The sequence below is a fragment of the Loxodonta africana genome, chromosome 6 (genome assembly GCF_030014295.1).
Source record: "Loxodonta africana isolate mLoxAfr1 chromosome 6, mLoxAfr1.hap2, whole genome shotgun sequence".
Lineage (NCBI taxonomy): Eukaryota > Metazoa > Chordata > Mammalia > Proboscidea > Elephantidae > Loxodonta > Loxodonta africana.
In genome coordinates, this window is record NC_087347.1 from 73,800,915 (window position 1) to 73,818,740 (window position 17,826).

Sequence of the window (17,826 nt, forward strand, 5' to 3'; positions counted from 1 at the left end):
AAACCTCTGATATCCTTAATATTATAACAGTGTGTAGGGATGATAGGCTCCAAAACGAATCAGCTTTCAGGGATGAAGGACAAGACTTCAAAATGTAATCATCCTAAATAGAATCCAGTAAATGTCAACATAAAAAGGGCTAGATGGAAAATCTACCTCTAAGAGATGGCTTAGGAAGGTGCGACTGATAAAACTAAGGTGCTTCGCAAATCCCATCTCACTTCCTACATTCTATCAAGAAGGGACCAATCAAAATGTAAAAAATCAACTGTCAATTTTGTTCTCGTAACTTATTCACGACAAATGCAAGCACAACGGCATTGGTCTGCATGGAGTGCAGGTAAAGGGATCTAAAGAGGAAGACTTTGCAGTCCTCAGGACTGTGTCCTTGGGAAAGAGTCTGGAATTTGAGGCACATATATTCTGACAATTAGGAAGGTTTGCTACCGGGCAAACCAGGTGCCATTTTACAGGTCTCCTTCATGGTAAATGTGACATTTGTATTCTGTCTTTTCACTGTGACTTAAGCTTTTTTTTTCATGTGAATCAACTACCAGTACAGTGATGGAAAGTAGGTTTTGACTCAAGTCTAATGGGCTTTGAAGTCACGTCTAGGCTAAAAGGGAGAGTGGGCCTGACTGCTTAAAGAGGACTGCGTCTGAATCACTGGCGCAGGAAGTGGGAAGGAAGGGTTTCGTGCCATAGGCTGGCCATTCCAGTTCCTAGAAACTTGCCGAATTGATAAAACAAAAGTTTAGAATTAGGATTGTATCCTTAGTGGACCCCACCAAGGTTGAGCCATCCCAGAAGGTTCAACCAGACACACAGCTCCTGTCTTTGTCTTCGTCATTTCTTAACGATAAATCCTTGTTCTACGTGATGAGTCCCTGAGTGGGTGGTACAAATTGTTAATGTACTTGGCTGCTAACCAAAAGGTCGGAACTTCAAGTCCACCCAGAAGTGACTCAGACAAAAGGCCTGGTGACTTCCAGAAAATATCAGCCATGGAAAACCCTATGGAGGACAGTTCTACTCTGACACACAGGGGGTCACTATGAGTCAGAGTCAGCTCAGTGGCAACAGGAATGATATAGGTGTGTACGAAACAGATATAGATACAGAGCTCTGTGTCTTACTGTATACGTGCTATATTACTATGTACAACCCTACGTTAGAAAGTCCTTCATAAAGAACTCTGCGTATTTTGTTCACTGTTGTATCCTTAAGGCTTGGAACACAGTACTGCCTGACACACGGCAAATACTGAATAAATTTATGGAGTGAATGAGTGATTGAATGAAAAGATCACTGAATTTGGGAATCAACCAATCTTGGTTTAAATCTTGGCTCTGCCACTCACTAGACTTGTGACTTGGGCAAGAAAAAGTATTTAAGCTCTCTGAATCTCAGTTTTGTCATCTGGAAAATGGCCATACAACTACCTACCAGGGTTGTAAAAAAAAAAAAATTTGTGGTGAGGATGAAATGAGAAAACTTACAAACATGGTCTGGTACAGGCTTCAAGCATAATACCGAAAAAAAAAAAAAACACAAAACCATTGCCGTGGAGTGGATTCCGACTCATAATGACCACACAGGACAGAGTAGAACTGCCCCATAGGGTTTCCAAGGAGCAGCTGGTGGGTTCCAACTGCTGACCTTTTGGTTAGCAGCTGAGCTCTTAACCACTGTGCCACCAGGGCTCCTCAAGCATAATAAGAACTCAGTAAATGTCAGCTGAATCTGATCTAAATCTGTAGTTTTTCTAAAAGATACTAGCAAACAGAAATACAAAACTTTAATTTTCTTCTCTTTGTTCATCACAATTAAACCAATGTCCAGGCAAATTAGGAGTAACTGCGGGGACTAATATGGATAATTAAGCACCTATAGTCAACAGGAATCCAAGACAAGCTCAGACCTTCCAGAACCTGAAGGAACTGTAAAAGGTGCTGTGCCATAGGTGGTTCCAATTTCACTAACCATGAATCTGAGTGGGCCACAGTCTTCACAATTAGCACACATACCTATATGTCTTCAGGTGGTATTTTCTGTCTCTAATCATGTGAGGTGCTCGAGAGAGGATGACATTTCGTAAAATTTTTCCAGCCCTGAGGATCTTCTCTGAAGGGACCTGGATTTAATTAGGTGGAAGGAGGGGAGGAGAACAAAGGAGAGTTAACAGACGAAAACAAACCAGACGAATCCTTAAATCACCTCTCAATCTGACTTTGGCTCTGAAAAACATAACTCATACATTGATATAATTCCCTCATGTGACATGACATGGTTTTATGCTGAGAAGTGAGACACACTGAATTTTTATTGTCTCCAGAACATGTGTCAGAGGCTTCCTGATGTGATGCCCTGACACATGGACCACCTCCAGCAGTTACTTAAGAAGCTAGCTCTGATGACTCGTCAACCCACCTACGTCCCATTACCTTGGTAATGGTGTTAGCAGGACGAAGAGGAACGTGAGGTTCAATGAGAGGTGTCTGAAAAATAAAATGTTAAAGCAAAAGAAAATTAAACAAAAAATTCATTAAAGAAAATTATGGGCTGGGGGATAATAAGAAACATCCATTTTTATAAAACTCAAAATAGAATTTTAAAAAAAGAGGTAAAATCTGCTTAAAGAACTTGAATGCATGGGCATTCAAAGGGCAAAATTAGACCATTCGATTTGCCAAAATTTAAATATAAATTATCATAAAATGAAAAAAGAAAAAAACCAAACTGATAGAAATGATTAGATGTTTGTAGGCTTATGTGAAGGGAATAAATATCCACTCAAAATATAACAAACATCAGGCAGAAAAAATCAAATCAAGATAAGCATGAACGGAGATTAAAATGACCTGTCCCAGGGGATAGAGATAAAGAATTGACTTAGGTGGGCAATGAGCTATTTCGTTTGCTCTCTCATAGTTAAGCTTTTTTTCCAGAATTTGTATTCTTAGAAAGAAATTTTTAATGTTTAAAGGACGCTTCTTGGTGATTCTAAGTAAATAAGTTCCTAATATGGGCTCGGGCAGCAAGTATACCTTCTCTTCATTTACACTGTAGTAGTTTATATATACAGTTTTCAGAATACTGGGGGGTTGGGGGGTAACTGTCAGATCTATGTAAAGCTCACATCATTGTACACAGTCTCCAGATTAGGAGTTGAATACCAGAGAAGTTACTTGCCACACAGCTATTAAGTTGAGGGCCCAGGTCCTACCGAAACCCCTTAGCTCTTTTTCTCTAAAATATCTGGTAATGGCATTTCCAAATGGAGGACAAAGAAATATTCTGTCATAGGTGGTGGTACAACCAATACAACACTGTTTATGCCATGTCCAGAAGGTAAGAGAAGATGGTAGGTTTCTTAGGAGACTGTGATAGGCAGAATAACAGCCCCCAAAGACGTGCACATTCTAATCCCTAGAATCCATGAATACTGCATTTTCAAGTAAATAATGAGCACACCATATGTTTTTGCAAACTGCACAATCCCCTACGATTATTTTCAGAAGTGTGCTATATCAATATTTTTTTACATGTTGCTGACTTCAATTTCATTTTTTTTTTCTGTCCAAAGATTTAATGCTACCAGGATAAAACTGATCTCATGGAAACTTCATTTAAGGTAGGTTTTTTTTTATTTTCCTAAACCAAGAGCAACCAGCGGCAAACTGAACTGGCTCATGTTACAAATGGAATGCCGTATTGAAACCAAAGAGTATGAATGCACGAAGAGCTAGACATGAGTAAGTAAGAAATGATCCTAGGCCTAAAACTACAAAAAGATGTTGTTTATGTTTTATTGCTTTCATAAATCTTACACTGAAACATAATTTGTGATAATATCTTTGAAATTAACAAGTCATCAGAAGAAACTGTGTTTTCATCTTAAAATAGGTCATTTTAGTTTTTTCAATCATTATCATCATCAGTGGTTCTCATTCTCACGGAAAGGGCATCTCTTTTCATGAATTTAGAAATCCAGGGAAAATCTGCCTTGAAATTCGGGATTCCCCTCTCATTTGCCAGAAGCTTTGCTTTGATCTGAATTGCGACAGTAGAGATAGCTTGACTTTGTTCCCTTTCAGAAATAATCCACCTTTTCAAGTCATTCTCCAACTCAGGCCTTTTTGCTTTGGGCCCACAGTGGGTGCGTTTTCGCAAATTCATTTTCTCCAGCTCCTCTTTCTCCCTTCTTCATTCACGACTGGACAACTCTCCAACCTCGAACTCCCTCGTTTCCGCTCTTTTGCTTGTTTCGTCTGCCCTCTCAAGGTCTTTCAGTTTGAAGTCTGCGGTGTAGGACTTACGTTTAATTCCTGCCATGATCCTAAATGGTTCTAAGACTTAGATTTATAAACTGAAAAAATGTGCACAATATAATCAATAACTGGCTGGTTCTAGTAAAAAAAAAAAAAATCTAGTAAAGAGATTGCAAAATTCAAAGGTGAGGTGTACAAGAAGCAAGGGTCTTTTTATGTGCTCGTAAGCATATGACTAAGGTGACTGATGATCATTGATCAAAGACACTGGTGCTAATAAGACATAATTAGACTATGAAATACGCAGACCTAATATAGCTATGGAAACTCTGGTGGCATAGTGGTTAAGAGCTATGTCTGCTTACCAAAAGGTGGGCAGTTCCAATCCACCAGGAGCTCCTTGGAAACCCTACAGGGCAGTTCTACTCTGTCCTATAGGGCCACTATGAGTCGGAATTGACTGCATGGCAAGGGGTTCGTGTTTTCAGTTACCATAGCCTAATGGTTTCACTTAGGATGATCTGATAAGGTTTTCTCATTCAACTGTTGAGTCAAGAGCGATCGTGCACCAGTTTTGCTTTGTTTACTCCTCCAATTAAAAGCCAGAGTTGGAAGACGACCGTGATAATTATGTCAATGCAGACTGAATTGAGATTCCTACTGATAGCTACTAGATGCCATTTATGCCAGTGCAGGCTTAGTTTGCTTTCTTTATGCTTCCAATTGATAGCATGTGATTTAGGGACAGGCTTCAGTAGGTTCAAGGTTTCCACCGATAACACAAAAGTGATAGAGATCTAATTATCGACTTAAATTAACAGAAATAAATGCTGTTTCAACTGTTTATTTTCCAATTACTGGGATACTACCAAACTCAATCCATGACTTCTTGATCACGGCTTATACCTTTATTACACAAATATCATAAAAATAACATTTTGGACTTTTGAATCAGGGTGAGTGAGGCTGAAGTTCACTTCTGGAAATGTCATGAGACGTGTGGTACATGCATGGTGCGCTATGCCAGAAATTTTTAACATAACTTCATCATTTCTGTGCATTCTATGCACATGTGCATTATGTACATGGGCGTGCTATTTTTGAAAATACAGTATATGTTACGTTAAGTTGCAAAGGGGATTTTGTAGATGTGATTAAGGATAGGGAGATTATCCTGGATTATCTGGGGGGGGTGGCAAATGTAATCATAAAGGGTCCTTAAATGATGCAGAGGGAGGCAGAAGAGTCAGAAACAGAAAGAAAGACTCGGCCCAATGTTGCTGGCTTTGAAGAAGGAACGGACCACAAGATTCTAGAAGCCGGAAAAGGGAAGCATTTTTCAAGCTGAAAGAATTGAAGAAAAAATTCAAGTCTCAAGCTGCACTATTAAAGGATTCTATGGGTAAAATATTGAATGACACAGGAAGAATCAAAAGAAGCTGGAAGGGATACACAGAGTCATTGTACCAAGAAGAATTTGGTCAATGTTCAACTGTTTCAGGAGGTAACATAGGATCAAGAACTGAAGGAAGAAGTCTAAGCTGCACTGAAGGGAATGGTGAAAAACAAGGCTCCAGGAACTAACGGAATACCAATTGAGATGTTTCAACAAACAGATGCAGCACTGGAAGTTCTCGCTCATTTATGCCAAGACATTTGGAAGACAGGTACCTGGCTAACCAACTGGAAGAGATCCATATTTGTGCCCATTCCAAAGAAAAGTGATCCAAGACAACGCAGAAATTATCAAACAATATCATTAATATCATACACAAGTAAAAACAATTTTTTTTTTCTGTGCATCAGTGTCTTACTTTTTCTAAAATTGTGTTTTAGGTGAAAGTTTACAGGGAAAATTGGTTTTTCATTCAAAAATTTATACGCAAATTGTTCACATTGGTTGCAATCCCCGCAGTGTGTCAGCACTCCCCCTGTTTCTCTTTACATCCCAGTCCCCATGTCCATTTGTCCAGGTTTCCTATCTCTTCGTCCCTTCTGGTCGTTGCTTTTGAGCAGGTGTTGCCCATTATGCCTCCTATACTTGATTGAACTAAGAAGCATGTTCCTCAGGTGAGTTATTGTTTGTTTTATAGGCCTGTCTAATAATTGGCTGAAAGGTGGACTTCAGGAGTGCCTTCGGTTCTGAGTTAGCAGGGTGTTGGGGGGCATAGTCTTGGGGGTCCCTCCGGTTTCTGTCAGACCAGTAAGTATCGTCTTTTTTTGTGAATTTGAATTTTGTTCTACATTTTTCTCCCTCTCCGTATGGAACCCTTTATTGTGATCCGTGTCAGAGCAGTTGCACAAGCAAGTAAAATTTTGCTGAAGATAATGAAAAAATGGATGCAGCAGTACATTGACAGGGAACTAGTAGAAATTCAAGCCAGATTCAGAAGAGAATGTGGAATCAGGGATAACATTGCTGATGTCAGATGGATCTTGGCAGCAGAGAATACCAGAAAGACGTTTACCTGTGTTTTATTGACTATGCAAAGGCATTCGACTGTGTAGATCATAGCAAATTATGAATAACACTGCGAAGAATGGGAATTCCAGAACACTTACTCATGCTCATGAAGAACCTGTACATAGAACCAGAGGCAGTTGTTCAAACAGAACAAGGGGATACTGCGTGGTTTGATTTTTTTTTTTTTTAAATCAGGAAAGGTGTGTGTCAGGGTTGCATCCTTTCACCATACTTATTCAATCTCTACGCTGAGCAAATAATCCGAGAACTCTGACTGTATGAAAAAGACTATGGCACCAAGATTGGTGGTAAACTCATTAACAGCCTGTGATATGCAGATGACACAAACTTTCTTGCTGACAGTGAAGAGGGCTTGAAGCACTTACTGATGAAGATCAAAGACTACAGCCTTCAGTATGGATTACACCTCAACATAAAGAAAACAAAAATCCCACGGCTTCCACCAGAATGAGTCCAGTACAACTAGATGGTACCCGGCTACCACCACTGATTGCTCTGACAGGGATAACAGTAGAGGGTCCCGGACAGAGCTGGAGAAAAATGCAGAATAAAATTCTAGCGGAATGGACATGAAAAGAGAAAGTGGAGGGAGGGAGTGGGCTGTCTCATTAGGGGGAGAGCAACTGGGAGTATATAGCAAGGTGTATATAAGCTTTTGTGTAAAAGACTGACTTGATTTTGAAACTTTCACATAAAGCACAATAAAAAGTAAAAAAAAAAAATTATAACTCACAAAAAAAAAGACTAGACTAAGTGGCCTGACAGAGACTGGAGAAACCCCGAGGGTATGGCCCCCACACACCCTTTTAGCTCAGTAATGAAGTCACTCCTGAGGTTCAAGTTTTAGCCAAAGATTCGACAGGCCCATGAAACAAAACAAGACTAAAGGTGCACACCAGCCCAGGGGCAAGGACTAGAAGGCAGGAGGGGACAGGAAAGCTGGTAATAGGGAATCCAAATCAAGAAGGGAGAGTGATGGCATGCCGTGGGGTTGTTAACCAATGTCATAAAACAGTATGTGTACTAACTGTTTAATGAGAAGCTAGTTTGTTTTGCAAACCTTCATCTAAGGTACAACAACAACAAAAAAAATCCTCACAACTGGACTTATAAGCAACATCATGACAAACAGAGAAAATAATGGAGTTGTCAAGGATTTCATTTTACTTGGATCCACAATCAATGCCCATGCAAGCAGCAGTCAGGAAATCAAAGGACGTATTGCATTGGGCAAATTTGCTGCAAAAGACCGCTATAAAATCTTAAAAAGCAAAGATGTCACTTTGAGGACTAAGGTGCACCCGACCCAGCCTATAATATTTTCAGTCACCTCATATGCATGCAAAAGCTGGACAATGAATAAGGAAGACCGAAGAAGAACTGACGCCTCTGAATTATGGTGCTAGTGAAGAATACTGAATACATCATGGACTGCCAGAAGAACCAACAAGTCTGTCTTGGAAGAGGTACAGCCAGAATGCTCCTTGGAAGCAAGGATGGCAAGACTAGGTTTCACATATTTTGGACATGTTATCAGCAGAGACTAGGCCCTGGAGAAGGACATCATGCTTGGTAAGGTAGAGCGTCAGTGAAAAAGAGAAGTCCCTCAAGGAGATGGACTGACACAGAAGCTGCAACAATGGGCTCAAACATTGCAACAATTGTGAGGATTGCGCAGAACCAGGCAGTGTTTCGTTCTATCGTACACAGGGTCGCTATGAGTTGGAACCATCTTTACAGCACCTGACAACACGGAGAAAATAAAAATCAGTGTTAAAATGAAATATTTTATGTGCCTAAATACATACATACACATATAAACATACATATTTCTTTTTATCAGTGCAAAAACTTGAGTGGTTTGATGCTTTTCATATTATAACAGAATTCAGAAAAAGGATAAAAAGAATATTACATTTTAAAAAAAATCGTGAATAGGATACCGATTTATTTAGAATGGCTAAAATGTCACTGAACTTATTTAAACATTTTTATCACCTCGCTGGCACCAGGTAGAGTTTTTTCCCTCTTGAAATCACTAGAGCACAGCTGTCAAGTAATATTACAGTGTCTTAGCAGCATACCGTTTACAACCAGCTCAGAACAAGGAATGTAAATTGGGTCCAATTCAATAGCAGCCTTAGACAGAGACTGACTTCTCACTGAAATAGACCAGGCTCCCTGTGGGGGACCAGTTGATGGGAGAGAGAACAGGAGCTGTCTTGAGTACCTGCGCTTATACCACCTCCTCAGATAAGAAGGGAGAACTCTGTGATGCCAGATCACCTGGGAACATGTTCAAAAGGACCAGCCATTATGTGCCCCCAGGCCCTGGAAACATGCAGGTAAAGCACAGGGCTTATTTCCGATTATGAGTCCCCAGTAATCACATATCCCTCCTCCTCACGTTAGACAGGTTGGTTGATACGTCCATAACTGTGACTAGTTACATATCCAAATTGTAAAAGCCTTTGGTTATTCTCGAAAACAGTAGTAGAAAACCATTTCTTCTTCCTGTCTTGGAGGAAAGAGGTGCAAATCTCTGTGGTCTAAAGTAGATGGATATAGGATTGGCTTCTAAGGTAACCTTCTTTTCTACAAAACGCCAACTTCACTTGGCAGTGGTCTTTGACAGGCTGATTGAGCTGGAGGTGAAGAAGATGCCCATGTCTTCCAGAACTACTCGTGGATATTTATTCTTCGGTAGGCACAGTGAAATTTTATTTGAGGACATCACTTTTTGTTTCTGTAGGAATGGATATATTTTCTCACAATACTAACATGTGGTCCCTAGGTTAGTTTTTCTTTTGGGGCAGCTCTTTTTTTGGTTCATTGGAACCCTGAAAAGAAAGTATAACAAAAGCCTGAGGAGGCAACAAGTTTCAACCAGAATTTTTCCTTTGATTCACAGCTTCTAAAATGAAGAACAAGTATACAAGGTTGTCTTTTAGTTAGATAATCCTAGTGCCGATTCCAGAACGAAAAGGCTGTTTAATCTACTGAAAGGCAGCCTTCTCAGAACCTTCCCTGCCTCAAACATTTCAGTTTTAAGGGAAACACAATGACCGGATACTTTGAGAAGGGGATTGTTCCCTTATTTACGTAAAACCTCCAAGGAACAGAGAGAAAACAGGGAAAGTTTTATTTTGAAAGAATAGGAATTTGTCTTTGAAAGGGATACTATATTCAGTGAGGCAAGATTCCAATGTTCTAAGAAGTACATTGGTATCTGGAAGCCTTATGTTGTGAGGCAGAGACCACTGCAACAGGTAGATAGAGTTCCTGGGAAGGAAATTCACTGGCCAATGCCTACTTAAGGACCCTACATTATAAGCAAAGGAGCCCTGGTAGCACAGTGGTTAAACACTCAGCTGCTAACCTAAAGGTTGGTGGTTTGAACCCACCAGCCGTTACCTGGGAGAAAGATGTGGCAGTCTGCTTCCGTAAAGATTGTTGTTAGGTGTCGTCGAGTCGGTTCTGACTCATAGCGACCCTACGTACAACAGAAAGGCACACTGCCGTGTCCTGTGCCATCCTAATAATTGTTGCTATGTTTGAGCCCATTTTTGCAGCCACTGTGTCAATCCATCTCCTTGAGGGTCTTTCTCTTTTTTGCTGACCCTCTGCTTTACCAAGCATGATGTCCTTCTTCAGGGACTGGTCCCTCCTGATAACATGTTCAAAGTACATGAGATAAAGTTTCGTCATCCTTGCTTCTAAGAAGTCTTCTTCTTGTACTTCTTCCAAGACAGATTTGTTCCTTTTTTGGCAGTCCATGGCATATTCAGTATTCTTCACCAACAGCATAATTAAATGTATCAATTCTTCTTCAGTCTTCCTTATTCATTGTCCAGAATCCACATGCATATGAAGTGATTGAAAATACTACGGCTTGGATCAGGCGCACCTTAGTCCTCAAAGTGACATGTTTGCTTTTTAAGACTTTACAGAGGTCTTTTGCAGCAGATTTGCCCAGTGCAATATGTCCTTTGATTTCTTGACTGCTGCTTCCATGGGCATTGATTGTGGATCCAAGTAAAATGAAATCTTCAATAACTTCAATATTTTCTCCGTTTATCATGATGTTGTTTATTGACCCAGTTGCAAGGATTTCTGTTTTCTTATGTTGAGGTGTAATCCATACTGAAGGTTGTAGACTCTGATCTTCATCAGTAAGTGCTTCAAGTCCTCTTCATTTTCAGGGAGCAAGATTGTATCATCTGCATGTTGAAGGTTGTTAGTGAGTCTTCCTCTAATCCTGATGCAGTAAAGATTACAGCTTTGGCAACCCTATGGAGCAGTTCTATTCTGTTCTATAGGGTTGATATGAGCCAGAATAGAGTCAATGGCAACAGGTTTTTGGTTTTGACATTATGAGTGTTACTCTATGGCTTTTGTTTCTGCTTATTTATTTCCTTTTTTTATTTCCCTGTGGGTTCCTATGAGTTGGAATTGACTTGAAGGTAATGGGTTTGGTTTTCTTGGTTTTGGTTTTCATAAAGTTCCTTTTGAAAATTTCACCTTAGCAGTGCAATAGAGAAATAAGGAAAAGAATTTTGTAGTATAAATGATTGGATTAAAAAGATGAGGGAAAGAAGCAGCATGGTGAGATCTGAGAGAATCAAAGCAAGAAAACCAAGGCTTTTCTGTCAGGATCTTTAGACATGTTATCCATACCTGCTCCTTTATACTTGTTATCACATTATTTTATTATTACTCCCTTGTTTTACTGAGAAAACTAAGGCTGAAGGCATTTAAGGACTTGCCTTAGTTCCCACAGCTAGTAACTGAAGAGCTGGGAGTTAAATCCAGCCCTCTCTCACCCCAGCATCTATGCTGCAGGTACATCCCCAATCCACCTGTGCTTTTTCTTCTAGAGACATCTCTGCTCACCTTTGGAAGAGTGTTTTGTTTGATAAAATGTTATTGAGAAAAGTGTATGTAAACCCTTCTGGTATCAACCCCGATCTTAAGAATTTCCAGCAATAAATATTCATACTGATCTATCCTGAGCCTACATGTTAGTGGCATGCATCATGCTTAGTTTCAATTAATTTTAAAAGCAATACTGTAACAATAAAACATCTGGCACTGAGGAGCTGTCCTACCTACCAAGGCTAAGACAAACATACCAGGGGAAGGGGTATTAATGTCCAGCTGGGAAAATGGAAACTGCAGAGAAAATTTAATGCTGGGAAGTGATTTTACAGGTGGTACAACTGCTGAGAAGACAAACAGGTAACTGTGAGGCAACCTAGATGTTAGCAAAAGCAGGAAGTCTTCAGGTAGAGGGACAGAGGGAAAAGGAAGCGTTACGGGAGCCCAGGACAGGTCTCCTGGTGGAAGCTAGAATGCTGGCAGGCCTGCCCAGCTAGAGCTAGAACAGCAGCAGAGGTATGGGCACTGCTAGAGATGCTGTCTGCCCACTGCAGAGAGGGAGGTGAGACCCTCACACCTCCAATCTCCCTACAGCCAGAGCCAGTGGACAGGGGAGCCTGGGAAACAGCCTGCAGAGGTCAGCCCCCTTGCAATGTACTGCAGAAAGGCCAAGAATTGGTCTGAGGGCAAACAAGCGCAGGACCAGCACAGCTGGGTGGTTATAGTGGGCCAGGGCTGCCACATCTACCCGCCCCACCCTCTCATCCTCTTGCTTTCCATATCCTCCCAGGCACTCTACCTGTTGGGCTGTACACCAAAAACCAGGTATATCAAAAACCAATATCTGTTGCCATCAAGTTGACTCCAACTCATGGCAACCCCATGTCTGTCAGAGTAGAACTTAGTACCACAGAGTTTTCAATGGCTGATTTTTTAGAAGTAGATCACCTGGCCTTTCTCCCAAGGTGCCTCTGCATATACTCAAGCCTCCAACCTGTTGGTTAGTAGCCAAATGTGTTAACCACTTGCAACAGCCGAAGGCGGACAGTGGGATGGTATAGAGTGGGACCTTCATTCAATGCTTGCTTGGTTTGTTTCCTAGGCCTGCCCCATGTTTTGACCTATAGCCAGAAAACACATGTCACAAAATCAATCCTAAAAGGAATGAGCTCCTCTCCTATTAAATTTCATACATTTCAACACATCATAATATGTTGAGGATAAAAATTCTTCCTTCCAACCGAAGCATGAAAGAATCTAAGTTGGGCTGCAAAAATAATGTGATCCTAAAAAGCTAGGCAGAGAAGACAGATAAAGGCAGAGGTATTCAGCTTTCTCCCCGCTTTTTCTTGGCTTTCTCCCCTGAAGACTTCCCTCAGGATTGACCATAATTGGTTTTTGTTTGTTTCTGGAGAGGGGAAGCATTCTACTGCTTCTTATTATGTTTATATTACTACTGAAAAGGAGAAACAGTAAGAGAAAAATATTCCTTTTGGCACCAGAGCCAATTCAGAAATACTAATCAGGTGATGAAAAATATGAATTTAGCCTCCATTACAAGCTGCACAATAACTCCCCGGTAGATTATAATGAAACATAAGGCACTGTAATAGGCCTTGTGAAAAACCATATTCAGACCCTTTTGAAAGGGGGTAATTCTTTTTACTCAAGTATTTGCTCACAGAAGAAGCCTTTTGCAAGGAGCAACATTTTAAGCCAAGAGATAAGAATAACAAGCTAGATTGGGACACAAAGCTCATGGCAAAGCTCTGGGAATTCAGCACAATAAAAAGTCACCAAAGTCCACATCCAATTTGATTCAAGTATTTAATGAAGTCTTATTTGTACAGAGCAATGTGCTAGGCTAAAGTAGAAGACTCCGATAAAGTACCTGGTCTAAATGAGCTTTTGATGTTGTTGGGGAAACAAAACTTCTATGGGTTAAGCCATTAGTTATAAAAAATGAGTCAACAAATAAATGCTACAACGTACTGGGATTTTAAATTCCTCCTTTCTTATTTCAGATGAAGAAGTCTCTAGAAAGTGGGAAGGATCATATTCCTTCTTTGTGTGTATGTGTGAAAACGATACACTTTCAGCAGTGGTGTTCCCTGTTTTGGTATTTTGGAATACTACAACCAAGGCCTTGGAAATTTATGTCTCATTTTTATAATAATTATCAGTAGTGTCATCACCCTGGTGCGAAACAGATGAAATTAAAATAAGGACTAAAGCAGGCTCATAGACAAATTTCACCACTCCTAAATAACTGCGTAAGTTTTTCCACCACTTAAATAATGGAAAAATCATCTACAGAACTTTTCAGCTTCTGTCTGTAAGGTTTCTTTTCCTCTCTTACTTTTTTTCTTTTTGAGTCTTTCCTAGTTGGAAAGTAGCTCCCACACTTTCAGTTACAGCTTTGGCATGTAAAGAGCTTGGAAGTTGTCGTTATAACAAGAAAAGATCGATGGCGTTTATTGAACCTATCAGAGAACTGAGGTTACAGAGCAACTACTTCGGCATCTGGAGAGATGGGGGAATTCAGAAAGTCACAACCAAGATCTGCTTATCTGCAGCAGAAATCACTGGAGCCATAAACTGGTAGGAACATTTAAATAGAAAGTTTTTTTCTTTGGTGGGTTTTGGTGTCATTTTTTTTCTGGCTTGATAAAATATGTTGGGGAGTATTGGCTCCTTTTCTATTCTCATGACTAAGTGGTAATTTTGATGAATTGCTTGAGGCTAAGTATGGCTACCCTGAGAGTTAGAAACTCCTGGGGGGCAGTATTAGGTGAGCTCCCACACTTTTATGGGTTCTACCTTTAGGAGTCTCCCCACGTTCTCCTGGTAAGGAGCCAAAAATGATGTCTGGATGGCTCTGCCAGTGGGAGGGAAAGAGTTTAGGTGCAGTCAAGTGGGTTTTTGACTCATAGCCACCCTATAGGACAGAGTAGAACTACTTCATAGGGTTTCCTAGACTGTAACCTTTACAGGAGCAGATGGCCAAGTCTTTTCTCCCACAGAGCTGCTGGGTGGGTTCCAACCAGCAAGTGTTGGGTTAGCAGCCAACCACTTAACCATTGCGCCACCAGGCCTCCTTTAGGCGAAGCAAACCAACCCCCCCCCCCAAAAAAACCCAAAAAGCCCAAACTCATTGCTGTCAAGTCAATTCCGACTCATAGCAACCCTACAGGACAGAATAGAACGGCCCCATAGGGTTTCAGGAGTGGCTGGCTGGTGGATTCAAACTGCCAACCTTTTGGTTACCAGCTGAGCTCTTAACCACTGTGCCAATAGGGCTCCAGGGAAAGAGTGACCATTGTGAAATACACCCAGAGTGTTCTCTATAACAAAGGCCTGCTCTCCAGGCAAAAAGACTTTACCAGAGCTTCATCCCATCCAGAAGGAGAATGTCCTTGGATGGTGTAGAAGTTTAAGTGCTTGGCTACCAAAGTGTTGGTGGTTCAAACCCACCCAGAAATGCTGTGGAAGAAAGACCCGGGGATCTACTTCCAAAAGGTCACAGCCTTGAAAACCCTATGGAAGAGTTCTACTCTGCACACATGGGATTACCATGAGTCAGAATCATCTTTGACAGCTACTAATTTATTATTCTTTTTTAGCCCCATCTAGCCCTCCTGTCTCACCTAAGGTCGGGGGGGAGCTAAGAAAATTTGTGAAGTTCACATTACAGGAGCACAGGCTAACTAAAAGACTGAGATTTAATCATAAGATTATACAGCATGGCAGTTTGCACCCACCAGCTGCTCCAAAGGAAAAGGATGTGGTGGTTTGCTCCTGTACAGATTAAAAAAAACATTGCCATTGAGTCGATTCCGACTCATAGCAACCCTACAGGTCAGAGTAGAACTGCCCCATAGGGTTTCCAAGGAGTGGCTGGTGGATTTGAATTTCCGACCTTTTGGTTAGCAGCCGTAGCTCTTCACCACTGCGCCTCCAGGGCTCTATCCTTAGAACTATGAGCAGTTCTACCCTGTCCTATAGGGTTGTTACGAGTCAGAATTGACTTGATGGCAATGGGTTTGGTTCTGGGGGGTTTTCCTTCTCCCTCAAATCCTCCCAATACACCAATGGTGCTCCAGTACAAACACTGTAGATATTACAGCTGAAATAGCTGCAAGATGCAGACTCTGTCTGAGAAGCACTTCTGAGGAAATCCCAAAGACATTAGAGGAGACAAAAACAAGAATATTAGAGGAATTTTAAACCTTTGGCACCTACAGCCACAGCAAACTTTAAGTATAGCCCAACTTCTAACCAGAATAACATAAAACCTCACACTATCTGTTATACCTAAGGTAGCCATGAGTCAAAGCCAACTAGATGGCAACTAACGAGAACAACAAAATAGATTTACATCAGTCCCTATTGCCAGATACATCATGTCTGGTTTTCAGTTAAAAAAAAAAAAAAATTACAAGGCATGCTAAAAGGCAAAAAAAAAAAAAAAACCAAACCACCACAGTCTGAAGAGACAAAGTAAGCGTCAGAACCAGACTCAGCTATGACATAGATTTTGGAATTTTCAGACAGAAAATTTAAAATAACAACGATTAATATGCTAAGAGCACTAATGGAAAAAGTAGGCAATATGCAAGGACAGATGGGTAATGTAAGCAGAAAGATGGAAACTCTAATGAAGAATCAAAAGGAAACTACAAATCAAAAATATTATAATAAATGAAGAATGACGTCAGTGGTTCCATCAACAGACTAAACACAGTCAAGTAAAACTTAATAATCTTGAAGATAGGTCAATAGAAATGTCCTAAACTGAAATGTAAAGGTAAAATGATAATGAGAAACAAATAAACCAAAAAAACTAAACACATACATACACATATACACACACACAAAACAGAATATCCAAGAATAGTGTGACAATTTCAAAAGGTGTAACATTTACATAAAGGGAATACCAGAAGAAAAAAAGGGAATGGAGTAGAAGAAATAGCTGAGGTAATGAAGTAATAATGGCTGAAAAATTTCCCCAAATAAATGGCATCCACCAAACCACAAATCTAGGAAGCTCAGAGAACACCAACCAGGGGAAAAAAAAAACCTGTTATAAGGTATCTGCATTATGCATGAAGCACGATAGTGATATTTGAAAATAGATTAGTTAAAAATGTGTATTGCAAATTTTAGGGATACCATTAACAATTTCAAAAAAGAATATTGATATGGTAATAGAGAAAATAAAATGAAATAATACAAAATGCTCAATTGAAACCAGAGAAGGCCAAAAAAGAAACAAAGAATAAACGCAATGAATAGAAAACCGTTACCAACAAGGTAGATATTAATCCAGCTATATCAATAATCACTTTAAATGTGAATGGTCTGAATACACCAATTAAAAGACAAAGATTGTCACAGTAGATTAAAAAAATTGACAGGACCCAACTAGATGTTGTCTACTAGAAACCCACTTAAATATAAAGACTTGGACATGTTAGAAGTAAAGGGGTAGAGAAAGATACACCATGCTAACATTAATAAAGAAAGCAGGAGTAGCTATATGAATTTCAGACAAAGCAGACTTCAAACAAGGAATATTATCAGTTATAAAGAGGGATATTACATAAAGGTATGAATGACTTCCACCTCATAGAAATCATCCTTGGGCTGATCTTGATTTGCATTGTCCTGCCTGAAGTTAGACAGGTTCTGATGCTATTACTACTACTCCTACCTGCATTTTACAATACCTCTCTACTGTATCTACTAACATGCAAAGGCTTACAAGACTTAAAAATGGAAGTTATAGAAAAATACACATAGCATGATTCCATTTATATAAAACATCTATATATGTGCACATGTACCACTATATGTATGTAAATGTGTAGAGAAAACAAAAAACAAAACAAAACCCATTGCTGTTGAGTTGTTCCGACCCATAGAGATACTACAGGACAGAGAACTGCCCATAGGATTTCCAAGGAGTGGCTCGTGTTTTCAAACTGCCAAACTTTTGGTTAGCAGCCAAGCTCTTAACCACTGGGCCACCAGGGCTCCGATGCATAGAGAAAGAACTTTGAAAGGAAACAAAATAAATTATGAATAGGAACGGAAATGGGTGATGGGGGAGTTTGTGGTGATGGAGGAGGTGGCAGTAAAAGAGACATGAATGCTTTTCTCTGTAGACTTCTAAATTGTTTGAATTTT

The 17,826-nt window shown here is 40.1% G+C and overlaps 1 protein-coding gene across 1 annotated transcript in view; it reads right to left on the bottom strand.

Annotated features, from left to right (window-relative positions):
• Positions 1–17,826, bottom strand: part of RAPGEF4 (Rap guanine nucleotide exchange factor 4) — a 153,392-nt gene that overhangs the window by 96,580 nt on the left and 38,986 nt on the right. Inside the window, exons 3-4 of the mRNA XM_064286994.1 lie at positions 2,445–2,498; positions 2,028–2,134 (exon numbers count right to left, since the gene is read on the bottom strand). Of these exons, the coding sequence (XP_064143064.1) occupies positions 2,028–2,134; positions 2,445–2,498 (161 nt within the window). The remainder of the gene's footprint in view (positions 1–2,027; positions 2,135–2,444; positions 2,499–17,826) is intronic.